Here is a 20,654-nt window from a genome sequence, read left to right on the forward strand (position 1 = left end):
AATTTTCTGATTTGAAGGCAAAAGCATTATCACTGAGACATGGCTGAGGCCTGGAAGAGTGCTGGAAGATGAACTGAACTGTTGTGCTATCTAACTATTCTAGCCACAAACTCCCCAGACAGTGGAAGAGACTCAATTGTTCTCCTGCTTAAATAGAAAGATGTGATTTTTGTCATCCCATTAAAGCAGCTGGTCAGTACATATGAAATCACTGAGAGAAATCAGTTGCCAGTGCTGACAAATGGATATCATTCTTATCTGGTTACCTGTTTTCTTACTGTAGCGTTTAGCAGTAAAGGTGCATGAGCTGAAATCCCAGCCTTGTTCTGCTTTGAAACTTATCTATTCTCATTAATTTGACAGTTTTATTATCAACTGCTAAATGGACCATTGAAATTTCTGAGATTATGGTGAACTTCCAGAATCCCCTCCAGTAGCAGCCGTGAAAAAGGCTGTAACCCAGTCCACAAATTAAAAAATAAAGTGCAAGCTAACTGAAAACACAAGTTAAAGAATATCCTTCAACAGTGCAATAATTTTGATATCACAATGTTCCCTGCTCACCACTGGTGCCCCATGCTCTGGATTTCCCTCCCTAAACTCCACTGTGTCTCCCTCTACACCATATAGAACTTCATTAAAACCGACTGCTATGGCCAAACTTTTGTTCACCCTTCTTAATATGTCCTTTTTTGGCTAGCCATCTACTTTTCCTGATTATGCCTTTGGGAAGCACTTTGGAATATTTATCCATCTTAAAGGTGCTGTATAAATGCAATTTGCTTTCATTGTGGTATAGAAGGATCTATTGAAAGCATTACTATAATCCATGTAAAAGCAGTCACTCCCAACAGCAGTATGTATATCAAATACTAACATGTACACATATTTCTACACATCAGTAGAATTCTGAATGCCATTGACATTGCTTACTTAAATATTGTCCGTACACTGATTACTTTACGGACTCTTTCTGAAATCTCCCATGCAATCCGCTCCATTAGAGGCACCATTCGCTCATCCTTGTTGTAGTGGCGAGAAATGATCCAAACCATCCTCAAGGCATTCATCATTGAAGGAATTGTATCCATGACGACTTGAAATCTTGATCCATGTGACAGGTTCTAATAAGCGTCCAGAAATTTTAAAAATCATGTGCTGCACATTCATACGTAAACATGAACATTATTGACTGAGGTCTGCACAGCAAATTTAATCAAGGTACATAACAAAGGACAAGCGGGTATCAGTGAATCAAAGAACAGCAAGTGTATCATTAGAAAAAAAGTTTTTTTAACAATAAAACAAGCCAGTGAGTCTTTACCAGAGTGCCAAATTTGCACAAGTATCTTTCACAATGGGAAGAAATATTCACTATTTTTGTCTGCTGTATTACACAAACAGTTCAATTCTTTATTACCTTAAAATGCCGTTCAAGGGTTGAAAGGAATCTGACATTGTCTGCAGCTTCTACATGGTACTTGGTGAGGTCAGTAATGATTAAATTCAGGTTCTGGATTAAACCTTGGTCAATTTTGCTCACAAAGTCAACAATCCTCTTCACCACAGGCAGTTTTAGCTGTTCGCTGAGGGCACTGAGAGTAGCATTACGTTCACGCCAGAAATCGATCTCTGCTAATGGACTATTACCCTAAGGAAGAGACTCATATATTACTTTGTGAAAAAGGAAAATGCAATTTTGTCCTCGATCTTAAGATGCCTGATAACAGAGAGTGTAAGTCTTCAATATACCAAGAATGGACTCAAGTAGCATGTGTATTTTACTAAATCATCACATATTCACAAATGAGGAAGTTATGCTTCAGTTATACAGAGCACACCATACCTAGAGTAACTGTTCAGTTTCGGACACAGCACCTGAAGAAGGATAAGGATATATTGGTGTTGGAGGGATTCACCAGGATTTAGCAAGGCTCAGAGTTAAATTATGAGGGCATGTTGCATATACTCAGCTTGTATTTCCTTTAGTTTAAGGGTTGAGGAATCACCTGATCAAGTATTTAAAACAGCCAAGTGATTCAATAGAATTGATATATTGCAACAATTTCCTCTGGCAGGGAAGTCCAGAACTAAAGGGCATTATCCTAAAGTAGAGTTATACCATTTGGGAGTTAAATCAGGATTCTTTCCACACACAGGAGAGCAGAAATCAGAAACTCACTTCCCCAAAAGGCTGTGGATGCTGGGGGTCAACTGAATTTTTTTAGACTGATATTGATAGATTTCTGAGTTCTGACAAAAGGTCATTGACCTAAAATGTTAACTCTGTTTCTCTTCCCACACGGATCATTTCCAGAATTTTCTGTTTTTATTTTAGATTTCCAACATCTACAGTGCTTTGCTTTTGTATCATAAGATTTTCATTGGACAAGGATAGCAAGAGATATGGTACAGAGGCAGGTAAATGGGGGTACACATCAGCCACAATCTAACAGAACAGCAAAATAGGCTCAAGGAGCTAAATGCCCTATTCTTATCCATGTTCGTATGGATGATGCAGGATGACCTAAATATATAAAGTATCTAGGGAGTACACATAAAGAGCCAAAAGGACTTTCATCTTCAAGCAGAGAACCGTAATGACATGCCAAAGCTGGAAATGTTCCTTTAAGATACACTTTGCAAGTTTGTTACCTCACAGATAGGAAGAAGACTGAAGCAAAATGGGAGAAGTGGGTTAGCACTGACGGAGAGAGAAGTATGAGGCAAAGGGAACCAGTTCTGGGAAATCTTGGAAATGCCCAACAGGTTTACAGCTCTTGATATCTACAACGAGAACAACGATGCAAGCACTGTGGTGATCTAATCAAGAATAATATCACTACACCATAGAGCAAGGGATTACCCATAGTTAAGAAACTAACACTATCCAAGAGAGCAACATTTGTTAGAGGTGGTGCAGGGGTTCTATAATGAGGCAAGGAATCTGATTTGCAGCCGTGACCCAGAATGGTCTGTTGTCTTAAGAAGCTAGGGTAAAGGATAGAAAGGAACACGGGGAGAAAGCTTTGGGAAAGGAAAATAAACCAACCGGAAGTCACAAATCAAACATCTATCATCTGGCTGAGTAGGATGGAGATCTCGAGGAAGGAGTTGACATCCAAGGCTGGTAATTTCATCATTACTCTCAATGGAAGCCACTGAACCAGTTCCGGGTTAGTGGTTAAATATACCAATGTTATAAAGATGGTAGAGAAAACAAGGTTTCAATTTTGTAGGGCGGTGAAGCATAGGAAATCTGTTCAACAGGTCATGAATCACCTTAACAGAACTGGTAGAGGTGTAATTTCAGACAGGCAAACTACTTGTTGGGAAGGATTTTAAAATGTAAAGTGCTGGAGGGACAGCAAAAACAGGCTAAAATGAAATTATGACATCAATACCAGTGGGTTCAAATAAGGAAAGGAATGAGAAAGAGGTTTATACAATCACAAATAGCTTCTGCTATGAAGCACTGAAATTAATGGTGTTTGTGATTTGAGGATAATTACATTAATATCGACATTTTAGCATATCAGGCTGATGACAGAGAATGTCCAAAAGCTGATTGGGGAGCATATTAAATGGTTTATAAGAAAAGACATACAAATAGAGGTAGATGAGTAAAAATCTTGTGGAGACCTGGTGAAAATCTATTCAAGTTATGAATTTCCAGAAGAGACCCTTTAAGAATACGACAAAAACCCTACAGGAAAATTAAGGTAAAGAGTGTCCTTCTTGGATGGTAACAGAAAGTATATGGCACCTGGGGCGTCTTTGTCAGCTGCTCTTCAATAACACTAGTGATTTGCACCTGCCAGTTCATTATACTCTGTTCTAGTTTATCCATTATCATTGGGTCAAAAGCAAATTGGTTCAAGTCTGTATCAAGATCGATTGATGGCATCTCGAGCTTGATATCACCTGGTTAGAGAGAAAAGAAAGCCATTTACTTTGGAATAATAACAACACTTAAATATCTAAGTTTCTCCCCAAAACTGAATTGGTGGCATTATCTCCCCTCCCTGAAGTGAGTTTGCTGAGGCTCAACCTCACAAGGGTCAATTGAAGGGACATGATTATCATTAGTTACATTCCATGCACACTGCCCCCTATGAGGATTTGGCCTAAATAGCCAAGTGGTTATGGTACTGGGTTTGTAACCCCCAGATCAAGAGTTCAAATCTCACAATGGCAAACTATGAAACAATGTAACTTCATCTGAAACAGATGGAAACAGGTTTACTCAAAAGAGTATCAAGAGTTCAAATCTCACAATGGCAAACTATGAAACAATGTAACTTCATCTGAAACAGATGGAAACGTGTTTGTACTCGAAAGAGTTACAATACTAGGGACATTCTATCATGTGACCTAGCCAGGTACAGCCCAGGATCATGTGAAATAACCTGCCCCATATGACCAAGCCCCCCTAACACCAAGTTTTTGTCCTGTACTAGTGGCTTATACTCAGCTAGTATTTCTTTAAGTTTACAGGGTTGAGGAGTGATCTGATCAGGTAGGGATCAGGTAGGGGAGGTATCATGCATAGGCCATTGTAATTATGTGAGTGCAGAAAGCACCTGCATGGAGCAAGTGAGAAAGTCATTGTAATGTTTAAACAATACATGAATTGCTGAAAAAGGACACATGCTATCAAAGCTCCTCTACTCCTAGCTATCCCGCCATAAACCAGCATCCACTGAAGATGCTGAATCCTTGAAAGCGTGCCTATCTGATCTAAGTCATGCATATTATTGGATTCCAAATGACTTGGCTGATCTTCACATGCAACACAAATGTATGGTAGCATTGCAAGGCCTCAAGGCCAACCGAGACATACATATCTGCAAACCCGACGAAAGAGCTGGAATAGTCGTCCTTAAAAAGTGTGACTGCATTAACAAAATGCACACCATTCTAAACGACGGGTCTAAATTCACATCCATTAGATCTGCTGCTAAGCCTGACCGGACAGCCCTGCTAAAAAGCAAGTTACAGAAATGTTTGTTGGGCATGTGCAAGAGTGACAAGCTGCCAGGTGGTACAAATGATAGGACTTGTCTTCGCAGCTCTGTGCGTCCGCATATGTATCAGCTGTCCAAGACATACAAAAGTGATGTCCCTTTATGTCCTATCTTAACCATGACTGGTTCTGCACAACATGAATTGGCCAAATGGTTGGGCGAGTTGCTACAACCATTTCTGAGCAAACTTTCCACATTCACGAAGAAAGATTCCTTCACCTTTGCAAAGACCATAAAGGATTTGCATATTTATAGCAGTGCTGTGTCCATTCGACTTTGCTAGCCTATTCACCAATGTGCTGCTGAAGGAAGCCATAGACATTTGCACCATGTTACTATATCATTGTGACCTAGATGCACCAACATTGTCTGAATCAGTATTCATTGAACTTATGAACTCAGCAACTCATGCAATTGAGTTCAGTTTTAACAACACAGGGCAGAATCATCCCAGGTTTGCACAAAGTGCAGTAGCGGGCAGGAAAAAACTTATTTTACCCACCAGCCGCAATGGCGGGTTTTCACTCCATATCGTCCCATTCCTGCCCATTAATGATGCAGCCACAGGAAATATGTCATCTCATTGGCAGGTGGCCTCTGATTTGCCCGCCATGCCATTACCTCGCCACTTCTTCATGCAGAGCACCATCTTTAAACTGCAGCCGCACGCACATGTCTCAATGCTTGCAGCCCAAGCCTGCTCTGATGAAGACATGGCAACAAAAACCAAGAAGAGTGCAGCTCCCTATTCAGTGACACTTCATTGGGACGCCATCTGGATGCCATGGAGGCCCGCCGTGATGTCCTCTAACCACATTCTGGCTGCAGGAGCCCCATCAGTCTCACCACAGTGGCTTGGAAGTGGTGGCAGAGGTGGTCAGTGCCAGTGCTGCACACAAGAGGTCAGCCATCCAGTGCAGAAAACCAGTGAATGATCTCATCCGTGCCACCAGGTTAGGACAACCATCTTATCACTCTAAACTCACACACTCACAAGCCCATCACACATTCACTGGTATCTCACTCACTGCCAGCTCAAGAGGCATCACCACTCACTCTCTCACACGCACACCCTCACATCTCCCCTGCCATCACCACCTTGACACCACTTGCAAGATCAACATGTGCCCCACAAACACCCCTTCCCTAGTACAGTCCTCATCCTGCAGCCTCTTCCCCCTTGCCTGAGGCTACTTCTCCCCCTCCCCCTGAGGCTTTTGAAAAGCCACCCCCGCCTTACAGCTGGACTGTTAGATAAAGACCTGCCTGTGAGTCCCCTAAAAGTGATGTGATGCTACCTGCGAAGCCTGGCATTGATTACTGCGAGTGCTGCCCAAAGCAAGGCTGGCAAACAAACCTCAAAGTCCAGAGCGAAGTGCAGCTTATTTGGTGCACATCGCTTATGTACAATTGTGAAACATGTCGCCCAGATGATCCAGCTTGGGGGGTGATTCAAATGAGCAGGGTTTATAATGAGATGCTAAAGTATTGAAATTAGGTTCCCGATGTGTGGAGGCGGGAAATGCAGCCCGCCATTGACGGGTGGAGTGGACAGTCACAAACTGGTTTAATGACGGTGTGAAACCAATTTTTAGCCTTCGCACCATATTGTTACCTGGCCCCCCAGCCCTGCCCGCCATGACGCCCAACGTCAATGGGGTTGGAAAATTCCAATCACAATGTTAACCCAAATAGATGGTGTTGCCTCTAGGCCCAGCTCTCACAAACATCTTTGTTGGTTTCCATGAGAAATGTATCTTCAATGGAATAACACCCAACCTCCTACCCCTTGCATGCTTCTGATATGTGGATGATATGTTTGCTAAATTTGAATCCACAGCTGCATGCAAGAACTTCCTTACACACATTAATGGGCTCCATTCTGTGCTCAAATTCATTTTTGAAATGGAGCAGTCAAATGAGCTCCCTTTCCTCGACATGCTAGTTCAGAAATCTGCCAATAGGTTCTCTACCACTGTCTACTGCAAACCTACCTTCACTGGTCAATATGCTTGTTGGGATTCTTACAGTGCCATATGCTATAAAATTGGCCTTATCAGCAACAACGTAAATAGGACTCGAGCCATTTGTTCATCGTGCAAGCTTGATGCTGAAATTGGGCACATCAAAGCCATCCTGTGGGATAACAGCTACCCTGTTCAGATCATTGCTCGCCATATATCACACAAACTCATGAATGAGCCTAAGGCCGCTACTTTCGGTCTTGAGAAGTGCCCAGTCTACCTCATACACCCTGGAGGGGCAAAGTGTCTCAAAAATTTGAACAACAGGTGAAGCTAGCCGTTTCACATTGCTACTATGCAGTAGCAACACGAGTGCTATTCCCCATTAACAGGATGCTGCCGTCAAGCCAAAAAGATTTTCTGCTTATCTCAAAATGAGTAATGTGGTATATGAATTTCAGTGTCGGTGTGATGCCAGGTATGTAGGCCGTATGTCCTAATGACTGGCAGATCATGTCAAAGGGCACAGTCCTTCGGCTGTTCACAACAGGCAAAGTACAGACTTTATCAAACCTGCCCATATTTGCAAAACTCAAAACATAGTGTCCAACATTAGATGTGATTCTGCAATTGGTCAACACCTGCTTAACTGATTGTGCTAAGAATTATACTGACAACAAATTTAAGATTATCAGTCAGGCTCGCAGTGTGGATCAATTAGGCATGCTAGAAGTTACATTTATTCACACACAGGATCCTGTCCTTTGCAGACAGAAGGAGCATGTCCATGCATTGTGCCTTTTTCAACTAAACAAAAGCTTGGGGACAGCCATTCCCTGGTTCATTCTCCATGGAAATGCCGTTACCAAGCGTAGTCAACCTGCCTGGTTTGAATTTCAACAAAAGCTTGAGAGTTAACTGTTCCCTGGTGCATTCTCCAATGCAACACCTCTACCAATCAGAGTCCACTCGCAAACTCTCATCTCATGCAATATAAACTGTTGCTCCCTTTACTACTGGCATTCTTGCAAATCTGATGAATGCAAGATGAAAAGCTTCAACAGCATGTCACATTTTTCAACAATACTCAAGCTCTGTACTACCAAACAACTATTTGAATACACAAATTGTGTTCCAACATCTTCCAAGTCTCTCTCCAACCATTGAGGTAGATCATAATCACAGTTATACATAACCTCACTCGGCTACTTTGAGATCAGCTATAGTGGAGGGATCATGCAAAGAATATGTTCAAACTATACCTGGACTTTTTTCCTTTATTGTTTTGTTTGTTTGTTTCAGCTGCTACTTGGGTTTATCTGAACCTTCGAGGTATTGTTTGGCAGCTTCATTGCTACAACAAATAGATTTCCCTAGGTGTGAACAGTTTAGAGGAAGAAAGTTGGCAGTAAAGATGCCTGGCAGATCACGCTGCATCAATAGACCCTGTATCTGCTGGTACTCTCATGTGCAGAGAAGGAGGACCTGACATTGGCAGAGAATTGGCCCGTATGCTGGCTGCTATGGCTAAAGGAAGCTGAGACATTAGATCCTGTGGCATAAGCAAGATGGGTTAATGTTTGACTAAGCACAGTGCAGGAGCACCCTGGATAGGATTCTGTCATGTTTCAGTGATATTGTACAAAATAAGCCACGCCAGATGTTTTACACTCAGCACAAACTGATTGTCTGTGCCTGCCATGATGCTACCAGTCACATGTAAAGTTTATTTATTTCCTCTCAAATTTTCCCCACGGTCACAATAAAGCAGGCTTGACATGATTCCCCAGGTCAAAAATACATGTACCAGCAGAAATACATGTAATAACACAAAAACATTGTGATATGACTAGATATAGTCAGCCCAAAAGGGGTCTTGCACATGGGGCTTTCCCTAGGATTCAGGACCATGGCGGCAGAAGTCATGCCCAATGACAGCTGCTGACCAGAGGCCAGCAGCTCTCCATTGCTTGTCAGCTATCAATAATGCAACCAGCAGAGGGAGACCCAGGTTCGCCAAGGCACCCCAGGTCATAGGTGAGTGAGGGCACGATGGGATCACAGGGTGGAGGTCGCAGGAAGGTGGGAAGTAGTGGGGGTTGGAGGCAAGGGGAAGGGTGTGGTTTTCACAACCCACCCACCCCTCTCGATGCCAGGTCTTTTGACCAGGTGTAGAGTGCCTGATAATTAGGGACCCACCCTAGAGGCTGCTGTCAAGCTGATGAGGTTTGTTCGGCAGCCTTCAGGAGGCACAGGAAAGCCGTGCAGTTCCCATTTAATCCCTGAGCCACCACGGTCTTGCAGTGGGCTCAGGAATGATAGATGTCAACTGACTCATTAATTTGCCTAATTGACATCCCACTGGCAGCAGCCAGGAATCCCATGTCAGTCCCTCCCCTCTCTGACTTAATCGGGGGAGATTTTGCCACCGCCGGGGAGCTAGCACAGGGTCTCTCCCATGATTGTGGATCCAGTCACCATGGTTCCCACAGTGACCGGTTCCATTAAATCCAGCCTTATGAGTTGAACTTTCCTGATCCTGCCTCTGAAGGATTGGGCATGACTACTATATATAATGCCAGCACCTTCACTCCCCCAGCCGCCGCCCCCACACATTCCCCCCGCCCCATCCTACAATGATCCTCAGATGGGAATCACTAAATATTGATGGCAGGCTTCAGGTAGAATCTTCCTGAGAGTGGCCAACTCTGGAATAAACAGCCAGTACTGCCGCTCCCATTAGAGACCAAAATAATGGGGAAAAGTGGAGACCGAGGGTCTGATCAGTCAATTTGCCCCCTTTGCAACCCCTATCCCACCCAATTTTGGGTAGAATAGAAGATCACCCACAAGTAGGTCACACTGCAGTTTATAGGGGCAAGGACTCACTTATGGGACATACCTTGTCACTGTACACAAAGAAACATCTGGTACAGCCCAAACTTTGTACCATATACTCTCTCCCAATGTATTCTTGACTTTCTATTCTCACCACATCTAATAGGTTTGATTTGGGGATAACATTTGCCTTTTACAAAAGCAACCTTTTTGAATTCCACAAATATAACACCAATCTTAATGCACATGTTCTGAGCATGAATACACAAGTTGAATGACATTTAGTCATAAATAAACACTAACCCTCAACTTGTTGAATAGTCCTCTGAACCTGATTTGAGAACTTATGTATGGTTATTAAGAACTCATCCCTGACAAATTGAATATTTCGTGAATCCCCTCCTGCTCTTGTGTCCTGTAAATTGATTTTGTCATGCTGAAACGTCGTTGCACTCAAAAAACGAGATGAACCTTGTCTTGTTTCAAAATTTCTTTGATGTTGATGTGCCAAAAGTGGTATGAAGACCTGGAAAAACATAAAATATAACATTGATATAATTTCAAACCCTGCATCTAGCAGTATCAATAGTATCAAAATGCAAAAGGGGTTTACTTCAAAAGTTGTACACATATGAATACATAGGTCATGAAAACTGCTGATTCATTAAAAAATATCCCATTGACTAAATGCAAACCTATTACACTTCAGCTTCTCAGAATATGTATCAGTGACTTGAATGAAGGAATAGAGAGCTGTATATTCAAGTTTGCAGGTGACACTAATTCAGGAGAGTCAGTGAGTTACATAGATGGGAGCAGAAAGTTACAAAGACATAGACAGACTAAGTGAATGGGTAAAACTGTAGCAGATGGAGTTCAATGTAGAGAAATGTGAGGTCATCCACCTAGGGTCTGAGAAAGATAAATTCAAACGTTTTCTTAATGGTGAGAGACTAGGAGCTGTTGAGGGGCTTTTGGGCTTCCATACACAAACTACTAAAAGCTACTGGACAGTTACAAAAAGTAGTTAAACAGAACGTTGAGCTGCATCTCAAAGTGAGCTGGAAAACAAAGAGAAGGAAGTGTGGATCAGTTCTGAGGATTTGATTTGTATTCTTTATTCATCCACCAGATGTGGGCATTGCTGGTAAGGCCAGCATTTATTGCCCATCTCTAATTGCCCTTAACTGAATGTCTTGCGAGAGTCAACCACATTGCTGCAAGTCTAAAATCACATATAGGCCAGAGCAGTAAGACTGCTGATTTCCATCCCTGAAGGACAATAGCACAACAATCTGGCAGTTTTATGATCACCATTACCAATAATAGCTTTTTAGTCCAGACTTAATTTATTAACTGAATTTTAAATTCCCCAGTTGTCATAGTGGAATTTGAAATCAGAATCGTATAATGAACCATAGAATGGTAACAGCATGGAAGGGAGGCTACTGAGTCCATGCCAGCGGCCTGCAAGAACAATTTAGCTTGTTCCATTGCCCTCCCGTAGCCTTGCAAATTTTGTCCCTTAGGATGCTTATCCAATTCTTTTTTGAAAGCCACAATACAATCTGCTTCCGTCATCTTTCAGGCATGGCATTTCAGGTTGTAACCATTCGCTACATGAAAAAAGGTTTTTTCCTCATGTCGCTTTAGTTCTTTTGCCTATCACTTTAAATGTGTCCCTGTGTTCTTAATTCTGTGTCAATGGGAACAAGTCTTTGGATCATTATTCCAGGCGCCTGGATTGCTGGTCCAGTAACATAATTACTCTGCTACTGTTCCCAGTTGCATGCTTCTCTTCCACAGATGCTAGCTGGCCTGCTAAGTGTTTCTAACATTCACTGTTTTTATTTCAGCATTCATGGCAATTTTCTTTCATTTAATTTTTACTTGGTTAATAGATTTATTCTTATTTTCTATATTTCAACAAAGTATTACAAATCTATTGTTTTTTTATCAGCTAATACATGAGGAATGATGTCACATTTTTCATGAATATATTGAGTTAAAAACAACCAATGTTTTAAATTCCTTGTACAACACCATGGAGCCTTGCTAGTATATTGAAATAGATCCTATCACCTTGCCTTAATCAAAGATTTGAAAATTCAATCTCCAGTAATGGGGTAGAAGGGAGTTGTTCCGATGCAATGGGTTTCACTTGAACCATGCTGGGACCAGTGCCCTGGCGAACCGAATAACTAGGGCTGTAGAGAGGGCTTTAAACTAAATAGAGTGGGAGAAGATTCTGGAAAGGGAGTAAGTAGGCTTACAAAGCAAAAGGACATGGCAGCATTGCAGGGCAGCTATTTAAGTAATGATAACCAGAGCGTGACAGGAAGGGACAAAGTGTACAAGCATAAAAAAAGCAGCAAATAGAGTCAAAAGGGGAAAAATGGCAAAAAGACAAAATTAATGGCTCTTTACTTAAATGCAAATAGTATTCAGAACAAAATAAATGAATTAACAGCACAAATAGAGGTTAATGAGTATGATCTTATAGCCATTAAAGAGACATAGTTACAAGGAGATCAAAGCTGGGAAATAAATATTCAGAGGTATGTGACTTTTCGAAAGGACAGGCAGGAAGGAAAGGGTGGTGGGGTGGCTTTGTTAGTACAAGATGGAATAAGTACGATAGCAAGAAAGGATCTTGGATACGAAGATGTGGAATCCATGTGGTTGGAGGTAAGAAATAATAAGGGGAAGAAGACACTGGTGGGAGTAGTCTATAGACAGTAGCTATACTATAGGACAGGGAATAAATCAGGAGCTAATGAGGCCATGTAAAAAAAGTACATTAATCATGGGTGACTTTGATCTTCATGTAGATTGGGAAAATCAAACTGGCAGTGGTAGACATGAGCAAGAATTCATAGAATGTATTCGGGACAGTTTCTTAGAACAATATGTTGTGAATCCAACCAGGGATCAGGCTATTTTGGATGTGGTAATGTGTAATGAGGTGGGTTTAATAAATGATCTCAGAGTAAAGAATCCCAAAGGAAGCAGTGACCATAACGTGGTAGAATTTAGCATTCAGTTTGAGTGTGAGAAATTTGGGTCGGAAACAACTGTCCTAAACTTAAATAAGGGTAATTACAAAGGAATGAGGGCAGAGTTGGCTGGAGTGCACTGGGAAAGGAGTTTAGCAGAAAAGACGGTTGATGAACAATGGCAGATGTTTAAGAAAATAGTTCATGACTCACAACAAAGATATATCCCAAAGAGGATTCTAGGAAGGGGATAAACTAACTATGTTTAACTGAAGAAGTTAACAGTAGTATCAAATTGAAAGAAAAAGTATACAATGTGTCAAAGATTATTGGTAAGCCAAAGGATTGGGAAAGTTTTAAAAACCAACAAAAGATGACCAAAAAAAGAGAGGGAGAAAATAAATGTTGAGGATAAACAAGTAAGTATTATAAAAACAGACAGTAAGAGCTGCTTTAAATATATAAAAAGGAAAAGAGAGGCCAAAGTGAACATAGGCCCCTTAGAGAATGAGGCTGTAGAAATAATAATGGGGAACCAGGAAATGGCAGAGGAGTTGAATAAATATTTTGCTTCAATCTTCACGGTACAAGGTGCTAACAGCATCCTAAAAATACTAAATAATCAAGGGGAAAAGTGGGGGAGGGGTAGGAAATAAATACAATAAATATCGCTAGAGAAAAAGTACCAGGGAAACTAATGGGGCTAAAGGCCGATAAGTCCCCTGGACCTGATGGGTTGTATCCTAGGATATCAAAGGAAGTGGCTACAGAAACAGTGGATGCACTGGTAGTAATCTTCCAAGAATCCTTAGATTCTGGAAAAAGTCCCAGGGGATTGGAGAACGACAAATGCAACACCCTTATTCAAAAAGGGAAGGAGACAAAAAACAGGTAACTATAGGCCAGTTAGCTTAACATCTGTCATTGGGAAAATGTTGGAGTCTATTATAAAGGATGTAATAGCAGAGCATTTAGAAATACATAATCTAATCAAGCAGAGTCAGCATGGCTTCATAATGGGGAAATCATGCCTGACAAATTTATTAGAACTCTTTGAGGAGGTAACAAGCAGGATAGATAAAGGGGAATCTGTAACTGTAATATATTTGGATTTCCAAAAGGCGTTCAATAAGGTATCTCACATAAGGCTACTTAATAAGGTAAGAGCCCATGGTGTTGGGGTAGTATATTAGCATGGATAGAGAATTGACTAACTAATAGAAGAAAGAGAGTTGGAATAAGGGGGGCATTTTCGGGATGGCAACCTATAACTAATGGAGTACCACAGGGATCAGTGCTGGGGCCTCAATTATTTACAATATATATTAATGACTTCGATGAGAGAAATGAATGTACTATCGCCAAGTTTGCGGGTGACATAAAAATAGGTGGGAAGGCAAGTGGTGAGGATGACACAAGGAGTCTACAGAGGGATATAGACAGGTTAAGTGAGTGGGCAAAAACTTGGCAGATGGAATATAATTGGGGAAAATGTGAGGTTATGCACTTTGGCAGGAAGAATAGAGGAGCTGAATATTATTTAAATGGAGAAAGACTGCAGAAGGCTGCAGCACAGAGGGATTTGGGAGTCCTTCTGCATGAATCCCAAAAAGCTAACATACAATTTCAACAGGTAATAGGGAAGGCAAATGGAATGTTGGACTTTATTTCAAAGGCGATGGAGTATAAAAATAGGGAAGCCCTGCTAAAACTATACAAGGCACTAGTTCGACCACACCTAGAATACTGTGAATAGTTTTGATCCCCTTATTTAAGGAAAGATATACTGCCATTGGAGGCAGTCCAGAAAAGGTTCACAAGGTTGATTCCAGGTATGGAGGGATTTTCTTATGAGGAGAGGTTGAGTAGGTTGGGCCTGTACTCATTGGAATTTAAAAGAATGAGAGGCGACCTTATTGAGACATATAAAATTCTTAGGGGGCTTGGCAGGGTAGATGCTGAGAGGTTGTTTCCCCTGGTGGGAGAGTCTAGGACCAGAGGGAATAATCTCATTGTAAGGGGGTGCTCATTTAAAACAGAGATGAGGAGGAATTTCTTCTCTCAGAGAGTAGTCAATCTGTGGAATTCTTTAACGCAGAGGGCTGTCTGTAGAGGCTGGGTCATTAAGTATCTTCAAGGCTGAGGTAGACAGATACTTAATCAGTAAGGGAATCAAGGGTTATGGGGAAAGGGCAGGAACGTGGAGTTGAGGATTATCAGGTCAGCCATGATCTCATTGAATGGCGGAGCAGGCTCGATGGGCCAAATGGCCTACTTCTGCTCCTATGTCTTATGATCACCTTATGGTCTTAACAGTCTTTTAGAAAAAGCAAAATATTTAGAATGATGAGGCAGCAACTCTTGCTGGGGCATAGGTTACAAACTGGGAGCTTCAATAAACTGCGCAGGCTCAGAACGCACAGACTCAGTTGATAGATTTTTTTAAATATTCTGTAAAAGACCAGGCTTTTGATAGGCTGAGGCCATGAAGTAAAAATGATAAAGTAGGCATTTAAAGAAATGAAAAATACTCCAAGTGTATTTTAAAATGTTATTATGAAATGTGTGTTCCTTTGTTTTTATTATATCTTACTTTGAAATTTCAGTAACTGAGAAAGAATTGGTAAACAAAATGTTCTTTCAAAAAGAGTTCTTATTGATTCAATTGGTTAATAAACAAGCCATGAAGCTGCATTGTTTACATTCAATTTCAGTATAATAAAATGTTGGCATAGGTAGATTGAGTTTTCTCACTATAAATGTTTGCAGAGGCCATCTTTATTAATAAATTGACATTAATGTGTTTATTAAGGCCAATTGACATTAACGAGCATTACAGAAAGCAACATTTAGGCACAGGGAATATACGTCAATATCGCAGTATAATATTGCACCAGTACCTTATGTTTATGGATTTCATTTTCTTACCTGTGTTAATATTTGATGTAACATCAACAAAGAGTGTCCATTCAGCATGCCAAACTCCAACATTTTGGGCATTAGTAAATTAGTCTCCTTCATGTCATTGGGCTCAGTAATGGTTTCTATAGAAATATTTATATACAATATCAGGCTCAGTTAGATACAGTTATTACTGAGTTAACAAAAAGGCTTTTTTATAACTGGCAAAATGTAATACTTCGCTCATTATTTAATTTTTGTTATATAAAGTCAAGGTTAAAACATTTAAAGAAATCTCCCAGATTGCTTGATAAACAACAGCTCAGAAGTGAAGGTTAAATGCCTGATGCATGATTCCTCATGACGTTAAGTTTATTAATATTTTTGCAACTTGTTTTATCTGATTGCTTTGTTCTGTGTAATATTGATTGAGCTCTAAGGGGTTTTAAAAATATGTGGCCCATGGATTTTGCAACAGCTATGAGTAGTGTCCTATATTCCAGCAAGTGTCACTTGCAATTCAACTGGTAGCACACTGCCTCTGAGTTTGAAGGTTGTGTGTTCAAGTTTCACTCCAGGGACTTGGGCTCATAATCCAATCTGACACTTCAACGTAGCACTGAGGAGGTGCTGCACAGTTGAAGGTGCTTTACTTCCAGATGAGATGCCAATCCAGGATTTGTTTGTTCTCAGATGACATGAATAATTCTAAGCTACTATTTCAAAAAGAAATGGGAGTTCTCCCAGGTGTCCTGATCAACATTTATCCCTTAACCAACACCACTAAAATACATCCTCTAGTTATCCTCTCATTGCTGAGTGAAATTATCTGCTGAGTTTCCAGCATTAAAAAGTGATTTCATTTCAGCAGTACTTCATTGCCTGTACAGCATCCTGAGATTGTGAAAGGTGAAATTTTGATTTCCTTTGTTCCTACTTCAAAGGATGTGCTAGGTACAACTACGAGAGGGTGATCACTCATGAGCAGTTCTTCTGAGGCCATTAGATGGGAAGGCAGGAGTTCAAAACGAGGCATGGATATGTCTGCATTCTACATTTGAGATGAATAGCAATTTTCTGTATATTAGTTCTAATCTGTTCTTTGTCGTTGCAGCTACTTAACATCCATGCAGTTACTATTAATAAAATAGTCACACAGCTGAGATGCTTGCAACTCTGTGACCCATGGTGGAGTGAGGAAAGATAGGAACAGAAGACATTGTTTCAGCCCTCGAGCCTGTTCTATTATTCAATGAGATCATGGCTGATCTTTATAGGAGGTCTTGTGGTGCAGTGGGTAGCGTCCTTATCTTTGAGCCAGGAGCTTTAGGTTTGAGTCCCAATCCAGAGCTGGATGGCCACAGAAGATGCATTCATAACATGGCCAAATAGGTTGATTATCAACCAGCAAATAGTTCCATTATGCCTATGGCAGGTGGTGAAAGCGGGAGAGTCTCCTGGTCAGCCAGAACCAGGTGGTACCTGCAGTGCAACAACCTCCCCAGCATGAAAAACTCCACACACAGTTCTTGCCAGGGATGTACTCTGTGGCGAGGGTCATCCTCACTTTGCGGGACTACCAGAGAAAGAGGTTGATCTGTATCCTAACTCCATATCCCTTAATATCTTTGTCAATCAAAATGTTATTGATTCAGATCTAAAATAATCAATTAAGCTAGTGTTAACTCTTTTTTTGTGGGACAGAGTTCCACATTTTCACCACCCTTTGTGTGATGAAGAAATAGGAGCCATTCAGCCCCTCGAGCCTGCTTCATCATTCAATAAGATCATGGTTGATCTGATTGTGGCCTTAACTCCACTTTCCTCCATATCTTCCATAACCCTTGACTCACTTATTGATCAAAAATCTGTCTAGCTCAGCCTTTAATACATTCAATGACTCCACTGCTCTCTGGAAAAGAGAAATCCAAAAATTAACAATCTTCTGAGAGAAGAAATCCCTCATTGAATCAGTCTTAAATGGGAGACCTCATACTGAAACTGTGTCCCCTAGAATTAGATTCCCCCACAGAGGGAACCATCGTCTCAACATCTAATATGTCAAGACACCTCTCCAAGAATCTTAATGTTCCAATAAAATCACGTCTCATTCTTCTAAACGCCAATGAGAACAGGCCCAAGCTGCTCAACCTTTCCTCATAAAACAACCCCTTCATCTCAGGAATCAGCCAAGTGAACCTTCTCTGAACAGCTTCCAATGCAAGTATATCCCTCCTTAAATAAGGAGACAAAAACTGTGAGCAATTCTCTAGGTGCAGTCTCACCAATGCCCTGTACAGTTGTAGCAAGACTTCCTACTTTTATACTCCATTCCCCCACCCCCAGCAATAAAGACCAACATTCAATTTGTCTTCCTAATTACTTGCCATACCTGCATGCTAACATTTTGTGATTCTGAGGAACTCATCTTCGGTGCTGCAGCATTCTGCAGTCACTCTCCATTTAAATAATAGTCTACTTTTCTCTTCTTCAGACCTCAGATTTTCACATTTCCCCACAGTATAATCCATCTACCAATTTTTTGCCCACTCACTTAACCTATCTATATCCCTTTGCAGGCTTTTTATATCCTTCTCACAACTTGCTTTCCCACCTATTTTTATATCGTCAGCAAATTTGACTACAATACACTTGATCTCTTCATCTAAATCATTAATATAGATCGTAAATAGTTGAGGCCCCAGCACTGATCCTTGGGAGACTCCACTAGTTACACTTTGCCCAACTGAAAATGGGCAAATTTATCACAACTCTCTGTTTTCTGTAGTTGGCCAGTCCTTCACCCAAGCTGATAGATCACCCCCAAAATGATGAGCTCTTATCTTGTGCAATAACCTTTTATGTGCCACTTTATCAAATGCCTTTTGGAAATCCAAATATATAGCTAGTTCCCCTTCATCCACCCTGCTTGTCACATCCTCAAAGAACTCTAATAAATTCGTCATGATTCATGATTTCCCTTGCACAAAACCATGTTGACTCTGCCTGATTGTATTACGATTTTCTAAAGGTCCTGATACTACTTCCTTAATGATGAATTCTAGCATCTTCCCAATGATGGATGTTAGGCTAACTATAGCCATCTCCCTCCTTTCTTGAATAGTGCCATTACATCTGTGGTTTTTCAATCAACTAGGGCCTTTCCAGAATCTAGGGAATTTTGGAAAATTACAACCAATACATTCACTATCTCTGCAGTCACTTCTTTTAAGATCCTAGGATGCAGGCCATCAGGTCCAGAGGACTTGTCAGCCTTTGGTCCCATTAATTTTCCTAGTATTTTTTCTTCAGTAACAATGATTGTTTTAAGTTCCTCCCTCCCTTTTGCCCTCTGCTTTTCTATTATTCTTGGGATGCTTTTAGTGTCTTCAACCTTTATGACAGATACAAACTACTTGCTCAAAGTCTTTGCCATTTCCTTGTTCCAAGTTATTAATTCCCCAATCTCATACTCTAAGGGACCAATGTTACTTGAGTTACTCTATTCCTGACCTTTCTGTCCTTGGCCTGCTGCAATATTCCAATGAATCTCAACACAAGCTCAAAGAACAGCACCTTATCTTTCGACTCGGTGTTCTACAGTCTTCCTGACTCAACACTGAGTTCAACTATTTTAGATCAGAACATTATCTCTGTTTTGTTTCGGGTTCGTTTTTGCTGGTTCATTTTTTTCTTATTTCTTTCTTCATTCCTTCACTTTGCATTCAGACGGTTGCTCTCCTGCCATTCACACCTCATCTAGACATCTTCTTTACTTTACCCATTACCACTCCTTTTAGCTTTTGTACCATGAAACCTTTTGTCATTTAAACTCTCCTGCACTCCACCCTTTCACATGCCTTCCCTTTTGTCCTTCTTCCCCCCTCCCCCTTTCACTTGCGCAAAACATATTACATTTTACCTTTACTACGTTCTGATGAAGGATCATCGACTTGAAACATTAATTCTATTTCTCTCCACAGATGCTGCCTGACCTGCTGAGTATTTCCAGCATTTTCTGTTTCTATTTCAGATTTCCAGCATCTGCAATATTTTGCTTTGTACTTGTTAGTAATGTTAAGTAACAATTCTATGATAGGATACCCATGTTTCTGCTTGAAACGGGTTTCAGTGCACAGGAGCTACGACAACAATTTTATAAAAATATATACGTACCTCTTCTATTCCTGAGAAAATAGAATATGTCGTAATTCATAAACTGCGGAGGAACATTGTCAAGAGAAACATGGAGCATTGTGCGCTCTATTAACTGGGTTATGATTTTCTGCAGTGAAGGAAAAGCATGGGTTTATATATTAATGATACATTAAAGGACAAATTTTACACATGCAAAGTTCTGTGTATTTTAACAAAAAGTCCATGTCAACGAGCATCAGTTATGTAACATGCTCCTAGATATACTTCTTACAACTGTTTCAGGATTTCAATTACAATGATAATGAAGCATTGATCCTGCTGACTCAATGGATAAATATACTGCTTGGTATGCTACTGCTCCATACTGATCAGGAGTGTCCAGGTTCAGTGAGTTAACCACCCTCAGCCGGTATAGGGAGGAGTGCTACATTAGGCCACAGTGTTCCTAATCCAAGAAAGTGAGAGAACATCGGTGCTGGGGAAACACAAGCTCTGCTGCTCACTCCATTCAGTTCTAGTTTGAGCAATGCCAGGGAAGGTATGGATTAGAGGTTGCAGTATCTGTTTGGGTGACCAGAAGAAAACCAAACCAGATCTCCTGACTTGGTGATATCTTCAGTATCCTAACTAGGCAAAGCAGGTACAAGTGGAGGTTCAGGAAGAAATCACTCATCTAATCAATAGCAGGCTTGGTATCCTTCCTCTCAGTTTAAACCCCATTATAGTCAGTTGGCAGTCAAAGCTGCACTGAGCTGGGTGAGTCACCAGCA

The 20,654-nt window shown here is 40.9% G+C and overlaps 1 protein-coding gene across 1 annotated transcript in view; it reads right to left on the reverse strand.

Annotated features, from left to right (window-relative positions):
• The window catches only part of dnah10 (dynein axonemal heavy chain 10), a 317,805-nt gene that overhangs the window by 282,394 nt on the left and 14,757 nt on the right, over positions 1–20,654 (reverse strand). Inside the window, exons 4-9 of the mRNA XM_041203322.1 lie at positions 19,903–20,011; positions 15,754–15,869; positions 10,133–10,355; positions 3,767–3,924; positions 1,421–1,651; positions 934–1,124 (exon numbers count right to left, since the gene is read on the reverse strand). Coding sequence (XP_041059256.1) covers positions 934–1,124; positions 1,421–1,651; positions 3,767–3,924; positions 10,133–10,355; positions 15,754–15,869; positions 19,903–20,011 — 1,028 coding nt within the window. The remainder of the gene's footprint in view (positions 1–933; positions 1,125–1,420; positions 1,652–3,766; positions 3,925–10,132; positions 10,356–15,753; positions 15,870–19,902; positions 20,012–20,654) is intronic.

Source organism: Carcharodon carcharias, chromosome 13 (genome assembly GCF_017639515.1).
Source record: "Carcharodon carcharias isolate sCarCar2 chromosome 13, sCarCar2.pri, whole genome shotgun sequence".
Lineage (NCBI taxonomy): Eukaryota > Metazoa > Chordata > Chondrichthyes > Lamniformes > Lamnidae > Carcharodon > Carcharodon carcharias.